Raw genomic sequence first — 17,204 nt, 5'->3', positions numbered from 1 at the left:
GGACTTTTTAAATTGACCGATATCGCAAATTAGAAGAGAACAGTAATAATCTAATCCCATCTCCGGGACAGTTGCCTGGCAACAAGAGACCCCCCCCCACCCCCCACTCCCATATTTAATAATTATGATGTCACTGATATTTATCTGGCTTGTAAATATAATGCCATTTTCGCGTCTGCTTCTGATTACCCGGGATAGTTTAAACATGCGGGCACGGGAACACGCTGCACATACGTGCACGCAAATTTCAACGGCGAAAGCGTCCGCATTCGCGTTATGTAATCATGCGTGGGGGGGGGGGCTTCATCAACACACTGCAATTCAGCAGGGTGGGTGCAAGCCTCGGGGTCAGCTATTGATCCCATCGGTCCGTTCCGATCGTTTATCTTCCCCAGGCTACCTGATTGATCGCCGCCCCGATCGCTAACCGAACCAAAGCGCAGCGATTTTCCGTCAGTCAGTCAATTACTGAAGTGAACGGGTGGTTTTCGACGGCGGTGGGGGGGCGAGGGCGCCGTTGGCCGGCGTAGGGGCGGCCAAGAACTCCATGGGTGTTTTTGCCTGATGACATCACTTCCTTCAGCTCCACCAAGGATTGGTGGATTTCAAGTTCAACAAATTTTATTTAACAGAGTGATGTCATAAATTCCACCGCCCGGCATCGAAAATCATCGTGAACGAAGGTGAGACGGAGGCGTGACGCCCCCCCCAACCCAGGGGAGCCACTTATTTAACAACCTCGTGACGAGAGGTCACGGGGTCAAAGGAGGGAGCGGCTCTCCCAGGGTTCAGCTCGGGTTAAAGTGTCGCTGCGTGTCTTTCCGTTTTTCTTTTTCCATTTCGGCCGACCCTGATCGACGCGGGGGGAAAACATACCAGGAGAACTCAACCTGTAGCCTGACCTTTGACCCCATGACCCCCAGCGCTACGCTCTATTTACTGACATCTATTCACCTCCCTATCTTTTTGACTCCAATCAAATAAAGTGAATCCAACTCTAAATGCAGGACAAGAAATCGACCATCTGAAATCCAAATCTTTTCTAAGTGTTCACATGTTAAAATTATCTCCGTAAACATAATGACTGAACAAAAATGTATTTTGTTGGAGAGTGGTGGGTGTAACACACACACACACACACACCCGCATGCACACATACACATACATACACACAGCAGCCAGTGAAACTATGTGTCCTATGTTTCAGCTCTCCTGCCCACGAGAGAGAATGTAAATTCAAATTTTCTGAGCCGTCTTCTTGACTGACTGTATTTTGAATTAATCTGAGCATTTTTTCCTTTATTCTAAATTTTATTATCTGTAGTATTAGTAATAAATAAATATATATAGATAAGTAACCTGGGATTATGAATATAATGGAGATTATTAAGATTTTATATCAGAATTATTTATTTTTGTATTTTTTTACGAGGCTTTCACCTGTTTTAAGTCCCATATTTTTTTATCTTCATGGTCATTGGGATTATGAGCGTTTAGTTTAGTTTGTTGCAATTCTGACAGATAATAAAGTTTTATTATTTTTTTTCATTTTCATTTCCTTAAGTTTTATTTTGGCCAAAATAAATTTATTTCAATGACCTTTGAATAATTTCCCATATTTTGTATTCTTATGTCCAGTAAGGACCTGGCTATTTTTTTACTTTTAATTTTTTCCGATTACGGCGGTTTGGATTAGTGATTTCTGACCGGATAAAAATGGTTATTATAAAGTTTCTTAATGTATTTGGCCAAAATAATATCCTGAGATATTTTTTATATTCATATAAGGACACTACATTTTTATGTAAATTTAATGATTTTTATTGTTTTATTTAAAAAAAATCTCTCTACTTTTTAAAATGAATTTTTAGGTTATCAACAATTTAATTTCCATATTTTTTTCTCTAATCAGGACTTTCCTCCGGTTTTATTTTTTATTTTTCTATTGAGTTTATGGCTGTTTATTTAGTTTGGAATGCAGGTTATCCACCACTGGTATTTAAATTTATCTCAGAAGGTGCAGATTATAAACTGGGAATATAATCTGGGACTATGTCCGGATGCTGTGTCTGTCGGTGCCGGCTTTCTGCACTCACGCCATGACGATGACGCTGAAGTCCAGCCAGTTCCAGGGGTCCCGCAGGAAGGTGAAGGGTCCCACACAGAAACCCCTCGCCAAGATCTTTATGAGGGACTCGAAGGTATAGATGCCAGTGAAGGTGTACCTGAGAGGAAGGGGATGCAAGATTTTTTTTTTTTGTGGCGTTGGAGAAGTGTAGGATGAAGTGAAGTGGAAAACACCAAAGAGGAGATGGCGTGCCAGAGATGAAGGTCATGAAAAAAAAAAGAAAACAGGACGGATGAATATTTCAAATAAACAGCCTCGGTTCCTGATTCTGACTTTTTTTTTTTGTTTCGTCCCCTGGAAGCAGGTCAAGCTGACCGAGTCACGTCAGCTCCGAGCCGCCACAGCTGGACACCCGAGGGGACCTTTCTTAAAGGACCGGGTTTGACGGAGAAGACCCAAACGTCTGCAAATCGCTTCTGAAAGTCGCCCCACAGAGGGCAATAAATACCCAGTAAGAAGCTGGTAGGATGGAAAACACGGCGGCGCCGTCATGTGACATGTTGCAGATGGGCGGCGGTACTCACTCAAGGTATTTGGCCCAGTAGGCTGGTTCTGACATGGCCATGAAGCAGCAGTTGGTCAGGATGGTGCACATGATGAAAAGACTGAACAAGGTAACAGGGTTAAGGGTCAAAGTTCAACACGCCCCCCCGGACAGGAAGGACTGGACATTGACAGGTTGAAGTACAAGTACTTCGAAAATCAAGTTTTTTGGGGGGCTGCTCCCTTCAGAGCCATCTAACCTTCTCCTCTGCATCACATTCGTTCCATCCATCAGTCTCCTCTCTGGTCTTCCTTTAGACCAGGCGTGGGCAGACTGGGCTTCTAATCTGGCCACCCGAACTTGAAATTTTACCATAATCAAAACTCATTTATTTGACCTATTTTTCCCTGAAATAACCGCATTCACCCAGTGGATGGCACACTCCTTGTCCACAGACCATTGTTGGAGTGTGACGTATTTCCTTTTATGTCTCTTTTTTTGCCCTTCTGTAAAAATGAGTGGATCAAGGAAAAGAGGACAGGGATTGCCAAGGGTTTAATAAGGAGCGGACAACAATACCTGTATACTTGGTATGCCAAGAATGTGCTCTCAACAAATACAGCATCAGCAGTCACTTTGCCACAAAGCATGCTAACTGTACTAGCGAGCAGTCAACAAAAGAGCAGATGGCCACAGCTCAGAAGTTGACAGCTAATTTACAAACTCGAAAAAAAAAAAAGTCTAGTAACAATAGGGTCTGGACCCAAGTGCAGTGAGACCTAATCGCAATAGCACAACTCCACACCAACAGAGGAAGGGTTCAAACACTCTACTGAGGCTCTGGTAGCATGATAACGGTTCGTAATAGCAGAATGCAGATGGAGCAGAGGAACTGGACACAGGTAAGGTCAGTTACGGGAAGCCAGGAAGGAGGCTCCTGAAGTGGGGAGAGCGTACAGGAGGTGGTCTTCTATGGAAAACTTCCACTAGGAAGGGAAAGAAGGCAATCTGGCAACTAGTGGAACTGGAAGCAAAGCTTTTAAGCCCGCACTTATTTCCTGCCATGGGCAGCAGCTGTGCATCCAGGTGGACTAAATCAGCTGATTTCAATACATGCCCAAAACATTTCACTTCGCCTTTACCTCCACAACCATGTACTGATGGACTTGTTCCTGATCCTCCTCATCTCCTCAGTCCCAAAGAGAACATCAACATCTTCCCGTCTGCTGCCTCCAGCTCTGCCTCTTGCCTTCTCAGTGTCTCCAAATCAGACTGATCTCTCACCCATCTCCTTTCTCGCCTTTCCTTTCCTTCCTTTTCCCTCTGGCTGATAATCTTTTATCACACCTTGCACTTTTCTCCATCAGTTCCAGTCTGTTTGCACATGTTTCTTCACCTCTTCATCACCCTCTCCATTGCTCTGGACTGTTGACCCTCAGTACTTAAAATCTTTCACCTTCTTTATCTCCACTCCCTGAATCCTCTCTGTTCCACTTGGAACTTCATTCCTCTCCTCCTCTTCATCCCTCTCCTCTCCAGGTCATACTTCCACCTCTCTGGACTCTCTGGACTTTCCTCCATCTGTTCTCACCACAGATCACAGTGTCATCTGTAAACATTCATGGTGATTCCTGTCTAACCTCCTTTGCCAGCCTGTCCATCACTACTTCAAACAAGAAGGGACTCAGAGCTGATCCCTGATGTAGTCCCACCTCCACTTTCAACTCCTCTGCCACATCTACAGCACACTTCACCACTGTCTCACAGCTGTCATACAAGTCTTGCACCACAAGCATGCTTCTCTGCTACTCTAAACTGTGCAAACCAAGGTTTCAGGTATGATTCTATTGGTCAACTGGGTTCCATCAGTGGGGAACCTCCATCTTCTCCTGTCTGGGTTCCCTCCAAGTTCTCCATTTTCCTCCCACAGTCCAATACCAGCCAGTGAATGCTCTGAATCGTCAGTACGTGTGAAGGAAAGAACAAATGGTTGGGTGTCTCAATATGTGGCCCTGTAATTGACAGGTGACCTGCCCAGGTCAAGCACCACCCGTGCCCTGGCAAGATCTGGGAATGGTTGCCCTGCGTCGCCCAAAGACTCCTAAGCTGTGAATGGAAGGTCCAATAGCTGGATGAGGATCTGTGATTGACAGGTGGCCTGTCAAAACCCTGCCTCTTGCCCCAACTCCGAGGGTGGACGGCGATGAGAAAAGAAAAAATGGGTTTCGTGACCCCCTTTTTTTTTCTTTGTTCTGAAGGGCCGCCTTCTGAGGCCCATTAGCACTAAATAAAGAGGGCGCGCTGCTTCTTTTCAATCCAGCAAATTAAAATGCCATTAAGCAGAGACCCTATTGCTCCTAATCCGGGGGGGGTTACGTTTCCGAGGTGTCTGGGAAAGCAGCGGCCCGATCTTGCAGAACGCTGCGACGACAGAGGCGGGGAGGCGGTGTCAACCCCGGGGCTCAGCTGTCAATCACAGCTATAAACGAATCGTAATTACTGTAATCTGGTGGGGAGAACCCCCCCAACACACACACACACCTAAATTGAGCAGCAGTGGGGAGATAAAACGGGATTTTTTTGCCAGCCCTGTACGTTGTGTGTGTGTGTGTGTGTGTGTGTGTTTTAAGGGGAGGGGGTTCACCAAAGTGCGGTGAACCTGTAGCTCCGCCCCCTGTCCTCTCGCCGCATACACACCGTTCTATTTCGGGCGGGGAGGCGGCCGATGGTGTTGAGGGATGGCGAGCCGGCGGACACACCGCTGTTGTCAGGGTGGATAAGTGGGTGAAGAGGTCGGCGAAAGAGGTGTGTGTGTGAGTGTGTGTGTGTGTGTGTGAGTTTTAATGAGAAAACAACATTCAGAACAAGTGTGTGTTGGGAGGGCAAAGTGAAGTGGACATTTAGTGTGCATGTGTGTGTGTGTGTATGTGTGTGTGTGAGTGTTTTTCTAAGTGTTTGTGTGTAATCAAGTGTGTTCTGGATTTCTGCCCGACCACAGTGGCGCCACACTGACAAGCCATAGTGTGAGGTGGACGGACCAACACACACACACACACACACACACACACACACACACACACACACACACACACACACACACACACACACACACACAAAAAAAACGCACACATACGCGCGGAGTGCAGTTTGGGTGTGTGTGTGTGTTTTGATCACCTATCTCGGGTCGGGGGAGGGGAGGCGTGTTCCCACTTGACAGCCGCCAGCTGCCGCGTCGTCACAGGTCGCGTCACTCATCACCTGGATTTGCGTCGCCGCGGAGACGGGTTGTTGTGACTGACACGCCGCTCTGATCCGGCAGGAGGATCCAGGGTGGCGGTCGCGGGGGGGGGATCGATAGGATCTTTCTTTTGTCCGAGCCGTCTCGCTACTTTTTTTATCTTATTGAATTTTTCCCGTTTTTTAAGACTTCATTTCAAAGCTCTGACATTTTCTAATCCCATGTCTTTTTTAAAGTTTTAAAGGAATATTTTTTTCGTATTTTCCCAGTTTGCCGACGACTAAGTGGTTGATTTCTTGACTGTTGTTAGATCCATCCGCTAACTTCTTAATGAAAGGGTGAGCGTTGTAATATTAGCCAGTGGGAGCGACGAAGACCCCCGGGATTATTTCTCTCCGCCTCTGCAATCGCTCCATCTGGGAAAACTGATTCCCAAAGAGTCCCTGGCCTGTTTGAGAAGTGGCTTGAGGGGGTTGAAGGTCAGAAGGTTACGTAAGAGCCAGTAGCCGGTGGGGATTACAATAACAATCTGCACATGCATGTGTTTGTGTGTGTGTGTGTGTGTGCGTGTGTGTGTGTGTGCTGACATGAATGTGTCATGTTTATGGCTCAGCAGACAGCATAAAATGATATCTAGCTCAGAAATACAACAAACGGGATGCACACGGACACATACACAAACACACACACACACACACACACACACACACCAGAGATGTTCTCTCAGGGCGCGTAACGTCTAATAGTCCTGTTGACCTTCAGATGACCTTCGGGTTTAATAAACATCCAATCTGATCGGGGTCCAACCTGGATATTCATCAGCTCGCGTAATATTGCATTTTAGTTATCGATCGATGTTATGAGGATTATTTTTAATTTTATTTTTATAAATCACTAGCTGGTCACTTTGACCTTTGACTCTGACCCCCTAGACTTCATCTCTCATGAGAAAGGTGGTCGGATATGGTCTCCTAAGGGAACTGAAGCGGTCAAAATGCTCTGCCCGCCGCCGCCGCCGCCACCATCAACACCGGTTACCAGTGGCAACGCGACACTTCCTGCGCCGAGAGCTGCTGAAAGAAGCCGTTAGTGCAAGTTCGCAAAAGCTCAGCGGCAGCATTGGAAGGATATGAGTGGACCAAGATCTTGATGGCGACTCGGCGGACGGGGTGGAAGGGGCTGAAGATGTAGAGCGCGGACGTGGCACTGAAGCGGAAGATGGCCTTCCCTTTGTTCAAGACTATGAATGTCTGTTGGTGGGAGGAAGAAAGAAAGAGCGAATAAATAATTTAAAAAAAAAACAGGAAACGTCTCCTTAGAAATAACATTTATATTATTCAGCTTCATGAATATTCATTTTTTTTCCTCTTTCCTTTGCCAAAAAAAGTGAATATTCATGACATTATCAAAGGCAGACCAGTGATTATTACTACTTTATTACAAGTTGTTACTATGTTATAAGCAGGGTTCCAATCAGTTAGCATGAAAACCAACTGAACGCTACATGACGGGTGTGAAATTGATTCGAAAGTCAATTTAATCCATCAAAGAGTTAAAACCCAGAGGAAAGCTAAGTGGGAAGTGTTTGGTTTGTTTGTTTGTTTGTTTGTATATGAATTCCCGTCGAACCTGGAGACTCCGCTTGTGGCTCCCGCGGCCAGATGCTGATGTGTGTTTGTTCGGAGAAAGTCCCTGAGGAGGAACATCGCTCGATAGTAAGAGAGAGAGAGCGGCGGAAGAAATAAAAGACAACTGGGGAAAAGTAAAAAACAAAATAAAGGAAGAAGCAGCGCAGAGAAGGTGACGCACGGCGGCCCAAGTATTACCCAGGAACAGATTGCTCACTAATTCCCCCACACAACTTCCTGTGGAGTAGCGGTTGTCCGTCACCTCGGTTTTAAAGGGCATCGGAAGAAAACCGGATGTAAACGCAGCGTTTATCGGAGTCGTGATGCGTTCAGGGTCTCTAACTCTCTCATTCTTTTCTGCCTCAATTTTTTAAATCCATTTTTTTTCAATGGTCAACCGTGTGGGTGTGTCAAGTACGTGAAACACGAAAAAAAAACATCCTTCGGCGAGGCCTCGGCTTGCCTGGCAGGGATTCTCGACAAAATACAAACTGCGGGCGACGTACCCTCTGGTTCCTGAAGTAGTATGGGTCGATGTCTTCCAGGGGAACGCCCACCAGGTGAGACGGGATGTCGGCGAAGATGCGAGGCAGCTGTTTCCCTGCCTCCAGGTCGGGCCGGGGCCGGGGGAGCTCCACATCGCCCAGGTCCTGGTGCACAAACACACACACACACACGCAGACCAACATCTAACATCTGCAGGTGAACCTGCGTGGCGCCGAGGACTTCCCGTACCTCCTGGTAGTGTTTGTTGCGTCGGGCCTGCTCTTGGGCGATGCGCTGCTCGATGGCCGCCAGGGAGTCCGGCGTGAAGCGCTGAAAGCTCTCTGGTCCCATTGGAAACACACAGCCAGCCATCTTCTCATCCTGATCGTGCTGCTGACTGGCCCGGCGTACCAGCTGCAGGCGGAGGGGAGGAGGAGGGGGGACACCGTTAGGGTCTACCCTTCTGGATCGAGAGGCTGAGCGTCCAGAAGTGGATGTTTTTGAGCTTTTTTTTATGGGTAAATGAAAGCCGCTTTAGCATTTTATTTTGAAATACCGTTTTTATTTTAGTCGTTGTCTAGACGCATCTATTAAAAAAAACAAAAAAAAAAAAAAAAAAAGTGAAAACCCCTCTTTTTCCTTTTTTGCTTTTTTTTTTTTTTTTTTTTTTTTAATCCTCCAGCCGCGACATGAGGAGCGTTTGATTCGAGTGCCGGCGCGTCCCGGACGGAGCCATGATTGAACAGCTTCTTCACCGGTCGGGTGATTACGTCCTCGGAGTCCAACCACCCCTCCCTCCTCCCCCGCCCCTTTCATTACAATCTCCAAGAGAAGGCTGCAATCAGGTTTAAAAAAAAAAAAACACACAAAAAAAAATAGTTTGGTTATACACACCAAATATGGAAATCACCACGGTGGTCCTTGATGTAAAAGCTGTTAGCTGTTAGCTGTTGCTAATCATCTACCATCGCTGGAACGCAGTCCATCTGAATGACGTCAATATTTTTTTTTCTTTTTCAATTTTCCTTATTACTTTCATCTTGAGCAATCAATCCCTCGCGGTCGAGGGAGTCTCGGGGGGGTCGGCATGTGTACGACTCGGAGATAAATCGGTTTAGGAAACGGAAGTTTTAAAAAAAAAAAAAAAAGATAAATTGTTTTTTTAAGACCTGAATTATTGATTAGTTGATAAATTGTTGAAAAATGTGTTTCCCTAAAACTTCACAGGGCGTGTCAGAGGTCATGTGAGCACGTCCACGCCGTGCACGCCACCCGGCGCTGCACTGAAGCCCACGTGCACACCGCTCGGAGCTGAACCCCATGTGCACGTTGCCCGGAGCTGCAGCCGCCTGAGATACTTTTCCCTGTTTGGTGTGGAAGAACTCTTATCGCCCGGCATCGGCGTTGATCCCGGCTCTTCACGCTGGCAGCGTGACACCTCAGCTTGTGCGGTTGCTCACTTGTACTGCGAGAATGCATTATTATGGGATGGCAAAGGGAGGGAGAGCGAAAACAAGCAACGGGGGATTTTAAATAATGGACGATCTAGTCACAATTTGAGACAGAGAAAGGTGAACGCTGGCATAACAAAAGTTTAAGAATGACACTGTGTGATGCAGGTGTGTGTGTGTGTGTGTGTGTGTGTTCATTAGTGCGTGCATGTGTGTGTGCGCATGCTAGGACCATCTGCTTGGGATCCTAATTGAATGATTAGACAGGCCTCATTTTTCAACCCTTCGTGCATTTATTCTTCACAGCTCCCAAATCAGATTTCTGATTTTAGAAATGTGTGTATGTACATGTGTGTGCGTGTGTGTATGTGTGTGTGTGCAATTTGTGTGTTTATGCACGGCCACATCAAAGGGGAAAATCTATCTCTGTTTTCCATTCAGTCATCCGCCCCGTCACAGACACACACATGATGTATGTCCAGGCTCCCCTCGCTGGCCCTGGTTTCCATCCGTGCGCGGCGCCCGGGTCACGTACACGCCGGCCCCTGTCGCCACACATTGTCGGGACCCACCGGCGTCACAGGAGATCTTAACTGTCACCGAAACAGACGTCAAATTAACCCTCCCCCCCACCCACCCCCGTTAATGCAACCATATGGTGTTAGCAAGATGCGCTATGCAGTATAGTTTGCGCAACACAATGCAAAAATATTGAATGTGCATTTTGTTGTGTTCCACTTCTACAAGTTGTCAACAAAACTAAATTAGTGACTGTTTATGTAGTGACTGAACATTCCTTTTGACATTCACCTCTGTTCTGGATCTATATCTTGAAAAAATTGGGGCAATATATATATATTATTAATAACGTTCACAAAGACTATGCCCCTGTATTTGAGGCTAACCTTGATTATGTTTGGCTAACGCTAGCAGGTGATGGCTCTGTCCAAAAGTATTAGACAGGTGATGCTAACTTATAACTGAGGCCTACACAAATGGTCATCACTAAGTTGATACGAACGCTAGCAGATAATTCCACCCAAAAGGATTGGACGGCTGATGCTTATGCTAATAACTAGCACGTCCCCATTGGTCACCACTAAGGTCAGGTTAATGTAGGCAGGTTACGCAGCTTCACAAAAGTACCAGACTGGTGATGCTAACAGAAATAGCTTGCATCCCCCCAACGGTCATCACTAAGTCGATGCGAATGCTAGTAGGTTATGCCTTTATCGAAAAGTATTGGACAGCTTATTTAATTGCTGATAGCTGACCCCTCTGCAAATGGTCATTACTAAGTGAGTGCTAATGCTAGCAGTCTATGTGTCTACCCAAAAGTACCTGACAGGTGATGCTCAGTAATAGCTAGCACTCACCGATGGTCACCACTAAGTGGATGCTGAGGCTAGCACCTATTGCCTCCACTGAAAGTACCTGCCAGTTGATGGTAATGCTAAAAGCTAACACCTCCACCAATGGACGCCACTAAGCTGATGCTAAAGCAAGCATATAATGCTTCAACCAAGAAGTATCAGATAGTTTATGCTTACGCTAATAGTCAATGCCTCCACCAATGGTCTCCACAAAGCTAATGCAAGTCAAAGCAGGTAATTCCTCCAAAATCTAGCCAGTCGATGCTACCACTAATGGCAAACCCCCCCATGGTCACCTCTAAGCTGATGCTTATCAAGCTTCTAATGCTACTATCAAGAAGTACCAGACAGTTTATGCTAACAATAATAGCTAAGGCTACTCCCAATGGCCTCCTGTAAGTCAATGTTAAAGCTAGCAGCTATTGTCTGAGAGCTGGGGAAATAATGTGCACTGTGAGATTATTTAACTTCATGGTGTGTTTACTTCCCGCAAGCAGACCGGAGGAGAACATTGTCTTTATTTACCTGAGCTGAACGGGCCCCCACTTTAATTTGATGTCTACGTGTGAAAATTAAAAACGGTAAAATTAAAAATCAGACGATAAGGTCGTCACCGTCAGACTGTCATTGCCAGGCGCCGTCGTAATAACCAAAAATAAAAAGCCTGTTTAAACGCCCACTGTGTGACCAGAGCCTCCACTTGCAGTGAAACAATCGTCTTTCCTAATACGAAAAAACAAAACAAATTTTCAATTTGAGCTGAGAGCGAAGAAGCTCCGAGCTCAGAGAGTAATGATGTTTTGGACGGGTGAGTTTCAGACCTCTCAGCTTCGGGGCCGAAGGGCAACGAGCTGCAACAAATTAGCCGACAGATGTTTCGGAGCCGCCGGGGCCTCTGGGGCCCGTCCGGTCTCCGAACCTCCCGCTCTTTAATTATGTTTTCCCTTTCCGCCTCCTTGTCGTGTCGCGGCCTTGCGCTGCAGCCCCCGATTTAATACGCACTTAAAAACCCAAGTGAAGCGACCTACTTTGTGTTTTGTTTATCGAACGTCACAGCTCGAAAACTCTGACGTTTTACCTGACGCCTGAATGCCAAGCCATTCAAAGAAATTGAGCTTCTGCAGGTTTTGGAAACAACTTGAAACACCTTTAAACATTTGTATGTGATGCCATACGAGTGCGAAAATTGCTTTTTTGCGATTATCTTTTTTTCTTCGGTCTTAGCGACTTCTGGTTGACCTTTGAGCGCACTGATCTGTGGGCAAACGGCCAAAATATTTGTTAGAAAAAACTGTCGAGAAAATTGATTCAAAAGTTAATCTGAACTGTCAAATCAAATGAGGTAAAATAAATAAAATAGAAATAAAAAAATAAAATATATATAATTATATATTTTATAAAATAAATTAAATTGAATTAGATAAAATAATTGCAGATCTGTGACAAATTAATTAATTTGAAATTAAGGAAAACAACTAACTACAGTAACTCTAAGGTGTTTTTTTCTTTTTTTGTCATCTATAATCTATAAAATCAGATCCGGAGAAAGGGGAAATCGTTCAAACATTCAAAATAGAAGAATATTTAGGGAATTTTCTTTATCAGAACTGTTTTACAAGAGAAGAGAAGAAGACTTTCAAAGTGGAGGCGGCTGAGGGGGTCACACACACACACACACACACACACACACACACACACACACACACACACACACACACACACACACACACACACACACACACACAAACAAACAAATAAAAACACTCTCTGGACAAACAAATAAGCCTCAGCTTCAGGAGGGACACACATATGCCCTGACAAGACGCGCAGACACACACACACTCACACACACACACACACACACACACACACACACACACACACACAAGTGGGCGTCTCACAGTGCGTGCATGTCCATAAATCTGCTGCCTTGTAACACAACATGCTAATTCCTTCATATTTTATGCTGTCACACTCCAACCTTTGGCGGCCTGCACCGACACACACACACACACTGGCTAGAAAACACAAGCATGTCGATTCTGCTCTACAACAGAAAACAACAGATTTGGGCAAATTTAAAAACAGAAAGTACCGTTTTGCAGTACTTCATAAAGTACTCACAGGCTATGGCGGCTCCGGGGCCCCGGATCGGGAACTGAGGTGACCACGTCCGGAGACGTCACGCCACTAAACCGACCGGCCGGTGTTGCAGCGGTGGTTATAAACCCGGGGCGGACGCGGCGTGCGCGGACGCTCACGTGATTTTCCAAAGGGGACTGACATTGTTTTCATCCCTTATCTAGATTTCCACCTCCGCAGAAGGTTAAGGCTTCGGACTCGGTTACCGCGGTGACCCTTTCCCTCCCCGCCCCTCCCAAAGAAAAATTAACCACCCGTGTACTTGGGCATCCTGAGACGCGACATTCGGAGTTTTTAAACTTCGTTCGGGACGCTGTAACATTCAGCGCCGACGAGGAGATCCGTGTCGGACGGACGCATCCATTTCAAAGAAATAAAATAAATAATATCATAAAAATGAAATTTAAAAAAAATGTATTGTTAAAAAACAACTCAGCTGAATATGAAGAGTATAACAGGTGAGCGAGACGTCCTGCCAGGTTGGAAATAATAAAATGATTTTTGCTTCAGTCAGCGAACACAGCACAGCTGTTCCTCACTGTATTTCCATTTTTCATCAGCCACTGTGCACGCGCAGTGTGAGTGTGTGTGTGTGTGTTTGTTTGTGTGCGTGTGCGGATGTGTGTAGTGCAAACGTGTGTATTCCCATCCGGCTTTTATTTCCATACCATTTCAGCTATTCATCGGATACAGTGTGTTTCCCTCTGCTGTATATGTGTGTGTGTGTGTGTATTGTGTGTGTGTGTGTGTGTGTGTGTGTGTGTGTGTGTGTGTGTGTGTGCATGAACAGAATGACCGCACGCTCGACTTGCTCCCTTCTCCTCTGAGCGACCCTCCAGCCTCCGGCACCCCTGCAACTCAGTTTCCGTGCATTACGACATCAGTGCCGGAGTATGTTTGCGAAGAAAAATAATCCACATGTGTAATAATAGTGTTATAACTCACAGTGGATGGAGATAAATAACCAGTTCTTTCAACAGTTAGAATCACTGAAAAGTATATATATTATATATATTATACTTGAAAAAATATATAAATATATATATTTATCGGCTATCTCAGGGGAAACTGTAGTTATTGTCAATATAATCTGCATGCCTGACATTTTTACAACTGGAAAATTCAGATATTGCAATAAAATCTGGATGTCCGACAGCAAGAGCAGGGAAATCCAGTAATTTGAGATAAAGTAACAGACCAGGTAATGTATTCATAATTCTAGGAGACTGTTAATGTCATTATTTATAGAATTTTTTTTTTTCCAAGGGTGCAGTTTTTTACGCCCCTAATCAGGATAATCTACTCAGTGAGCCCATAAAAAGTACATTTATCTCATTTCTTCCTCCTGACACGCTCTTGCCTTGTTTCAGCAGAAGCGCAGGATTTACGTCAATGTGAGTGGAAAAAAAAAAAAGATTTGGTTAAAAAAAGGAAAGTAAAAAAAGATTTGAGACCATGATTTAAGTAGATAAGTAGAAAAGCAGATAAGTAGAAAAAAAATCCACTGATCTGGAATTAAATTTGTTAATTTTCTGGGGACTCCTCATGCAACCGCCCAAAATAAGGTAAATAAATACTAATTCTAAATATACTGTTTATAAAATAAAATAAAATAAAATAAAATAAAATAAAATAAAATACAGAATTCTCATCTTATCTGTATCTCATTTGCTTGTACTTTTATTTTCAGTTTTTGATAAGCAATCACCAAATACAGCCTATTAAGACACATATTTTCAACAGAATGAGAATGGGCAGGACCTTGAGGGGAAAAAAAAAGAAAAAAAATCAAATATTTACACATAATTCTACTACGGACAATGACAGTGTCAGACGTTTTTGAATATTTCTTTTTATTTTATTAATATCAATTTTGTCTTATTATGATCATTATTACTGTTATTGGTGTTGTTGTTGAAATAATAATATCATTAAAATGTATTATTATCATTACTATTAATACTTCTTCTTCTTTTCCTTTGGGCTTTTCCCTTCAGGGGTCGCCAAAGCGAATCGACCGCCTCCATCTAACCCTATTCTCTGGATCCTCCTCTCTCACACCAATTACTTTCATATCCGCTCTCACTACATCCATAAATCTTCTCTTTGGTCTTCCTCTAGACCTCTTATTAATACTACAACTAATAACAACAACATCTGTCATATTCTAATTGCCCTTTAAATATAGAATTATATATGAATTAGTAGTATGTATATATATTTTTTCTGTAAATGTTCTGTTCTTTCACTTGTTGTGGTGGACAAATGGATCATAATTTACTTCAGTTGGTGATTTCTATTTAAAAAATAAAAACACAACAAAGTTAATTAGCTGAAGAAAAAGGGAGATTGAATTTTTTAAATTTATGAGCGATATTATTGTTATCAAGTCTACCAAGTCTATTATATTTTTATTGTCATACTGTCTGGAGCCTATATTACTATGATTATCATTATTATCATTATTGACATTATTAGTATTAGTAATATCAATATTGTTATTGTTATTAAAATTCAGTGAGAAGAAGATCTTTCAGTCATAATAAAAAATTACACATTGAAAAATAAATGAAAACCTTTCTATTAAGGTTATTACGCGAATGTAACACAACCTTAGTGGTACGTTCCTCGCTTGTTTTTCATCGCACGACATCGGTGTTCAGAAGTCGAGGCGGTCTGTTGACAACAGAAGGGAATAAACGGCGTTATCAGATTTAAAATGCTACTTTTTTGCGTCAGGCAAAATTAAAAAAAAAAAAAAAAAAAACACGTGAGGAAGACGAGGTTGAAGGAGGATAGAGCTCAGCAGGTGTGGCAACACTCAGGACCAATCCCATCAGCCCTCTAAAAGCAAAGTGTGCTGTCACGGCCTGGTGATGAAGAGCAGCGGCTCCCACAGAAATACCTCTCTGAGGGAGGACGCGGCTGAATATGCAGCACCTTCAATTCAATTAGCTTGAAAGGAGAAAACACATTTTGTCACCGCCGCCGCCGCCGCCGCCACCGCCACCGCCGCCGCCGCCGGGACGGGAGCAGGAAATGATTCAGTGAGATCGGGCGGAGCGCCAAGTCGAGCTGGCAGACGGGGACACGGCCACACTTTGGCTTCGGGACAGCGAGGTGGGGGTGGGCGGTTGCTGACGAGGGGATGGAGATGTGTGTGTGTGTGTGTGTGTGTGTGTGTGTGATGGGGGGGTGACCCTGACATGCAGCCGCCTCCGTGCGTCATGTCGTAGCGCCGTGTTGGATGACAACCCTTCACACCTCCACGGCCAGCTACTTTTGCGATTTTCATGTGTGTGTGTGTGTGTGGGTGTGTGTGTGTGTGTGTGTGTGTGTGAAGTGAGTGAAGTTGATTCAGACTGAACGGGATCGGACTCTTCGCCGTTCGGTGTCCATTTGCACTGACAGTGGGGCTCTTCCTCACACGAGGAAGAGTCTGGGATTTCAAAATAAAAGCCACGCTTTCCTGGATTTTCACGGAAGGACTGGACAGAAATGAAAATATAAGAAAAAATATGCTTTCATTTTTTTTCCTGAAAATTTACCAAAAGAAGGCATCGAACCCTGCTGTAGTGCATAATTAAAAGAAAAACTACAAGTCCAAGGGATGTCTTGTTTGCCGAGCCCAACCTCCCACACAAACAACGTGAAATGCCTTTTATTTTAATTTTAATACTGCAATAAATCAAGAGGTGTGTTATTCCAAACAACAGGCGCCGCTCTAAGTAGCGTGATTGCATCTTGAATTGTGAGCTTGGATCCTTTTCATGAGATTTTCTTAGAAAAAAAAGATCAAGAATCAAGGGAAAAAAAAAAAGTTTTTAAAAATGTAAAAAATGGCACTGCTGCGAGACATTGCGTAAAAAGTGATGTATCCAAACTTTACAATTTATTTACCATTTATCGCAGCAGTATTTTCAATCGCTCTAGTACAAATACACGCCTGTGTTGCTCTCAGCCCCTAGGGTGCGTGTATATATATATATATATATATATATGTATGTCTGTACGGTGTCCTTGACTGTTAAAGAAGGTGCCCAAACTGTACTATCATAATTAAGCAAAGAAAAACTGTGCTTCCTGTTTGAGAGCAATGCAATGTTCTAGAACTACAAAACTTGGATTCTGTCTGTAACAGCCGTGCAGGGAGCAATTTGTGCATGCCGGAATTGCTCTCAGCCAATAGGCGGGGCTGTTACACGGAATTGTGCCAAAGAGGTAGTTCGCTTACCAGTGAGCACAAACATATGCTAATAGCTAAGTCGCTACTA

The 17,204-nt window shown here is 44.2% G+C and overlaps 1 protein-coding gene across 1 annotated transcript in view; it reads right to left on the bottom strand.

Annotated features, from left to right (window-relative positions):
* The window catches only part of LOC147231712 (sodium channel protein type 5 subunit alpha-like), a 99,659-nt gene extending 86,708 nt beyond the window's left edge, over positions 1 to 12,951 (bottom strand). Inside the window, exons 1-6 of the mRNA XM_086150718.1 lie at positions 12,913 to 12,951; positions 8,214 to 8,378; positions 7,985 to 8,128; positions 6,983 to 7,100; positions 2,653 to 2,743; positions 2,097 to 2,225 (exon numbers count right to left, since the gene is read on the bottom strand). Of these exons, the coding sequence (XP_086006844.1) occupies positions 2,097 to 2,225; positions 2,653 to 2,743; positions 6,983 to 7,100; positions 7,985 to 8,128; positions 8,214 to 8,336 (605 nt within the window). The 5' untranslated portion in view covers positions 8,337 to 8,378; positions 12,913 to 12,951. The remainder of the gene's footprint in view (positions 1 to 2,096; positions 2,226 to 2,652; positions 2,744 to 6,982; positions 7,101 to 7,984; positions 8,129 to 8,213; positions 8,379 to 12,912) is intronic.
* Positions 12,952 to 17,204: the final 4,253 nt, after the last annotated feature.

This window comes from Fistularia commersonii, chromosome 8, assembly GCF_037954325.1.
Source record: "Fistularia commersonii isolate RoL2024-O1a breed Wild chromosome 8, RoL_Fcom_v1.0, whole genome shotgun sequence".
NCBI classification, from domain to species: Eukaryota; Metazoa; Chordata; class Actinopteri; order Syngnathiformes; family Fistulariidae; genus Fistularia; species Fistularia commersonii.
This window is presented reverse-complemented; position numbering and strand designations above follow the sequence as displayed.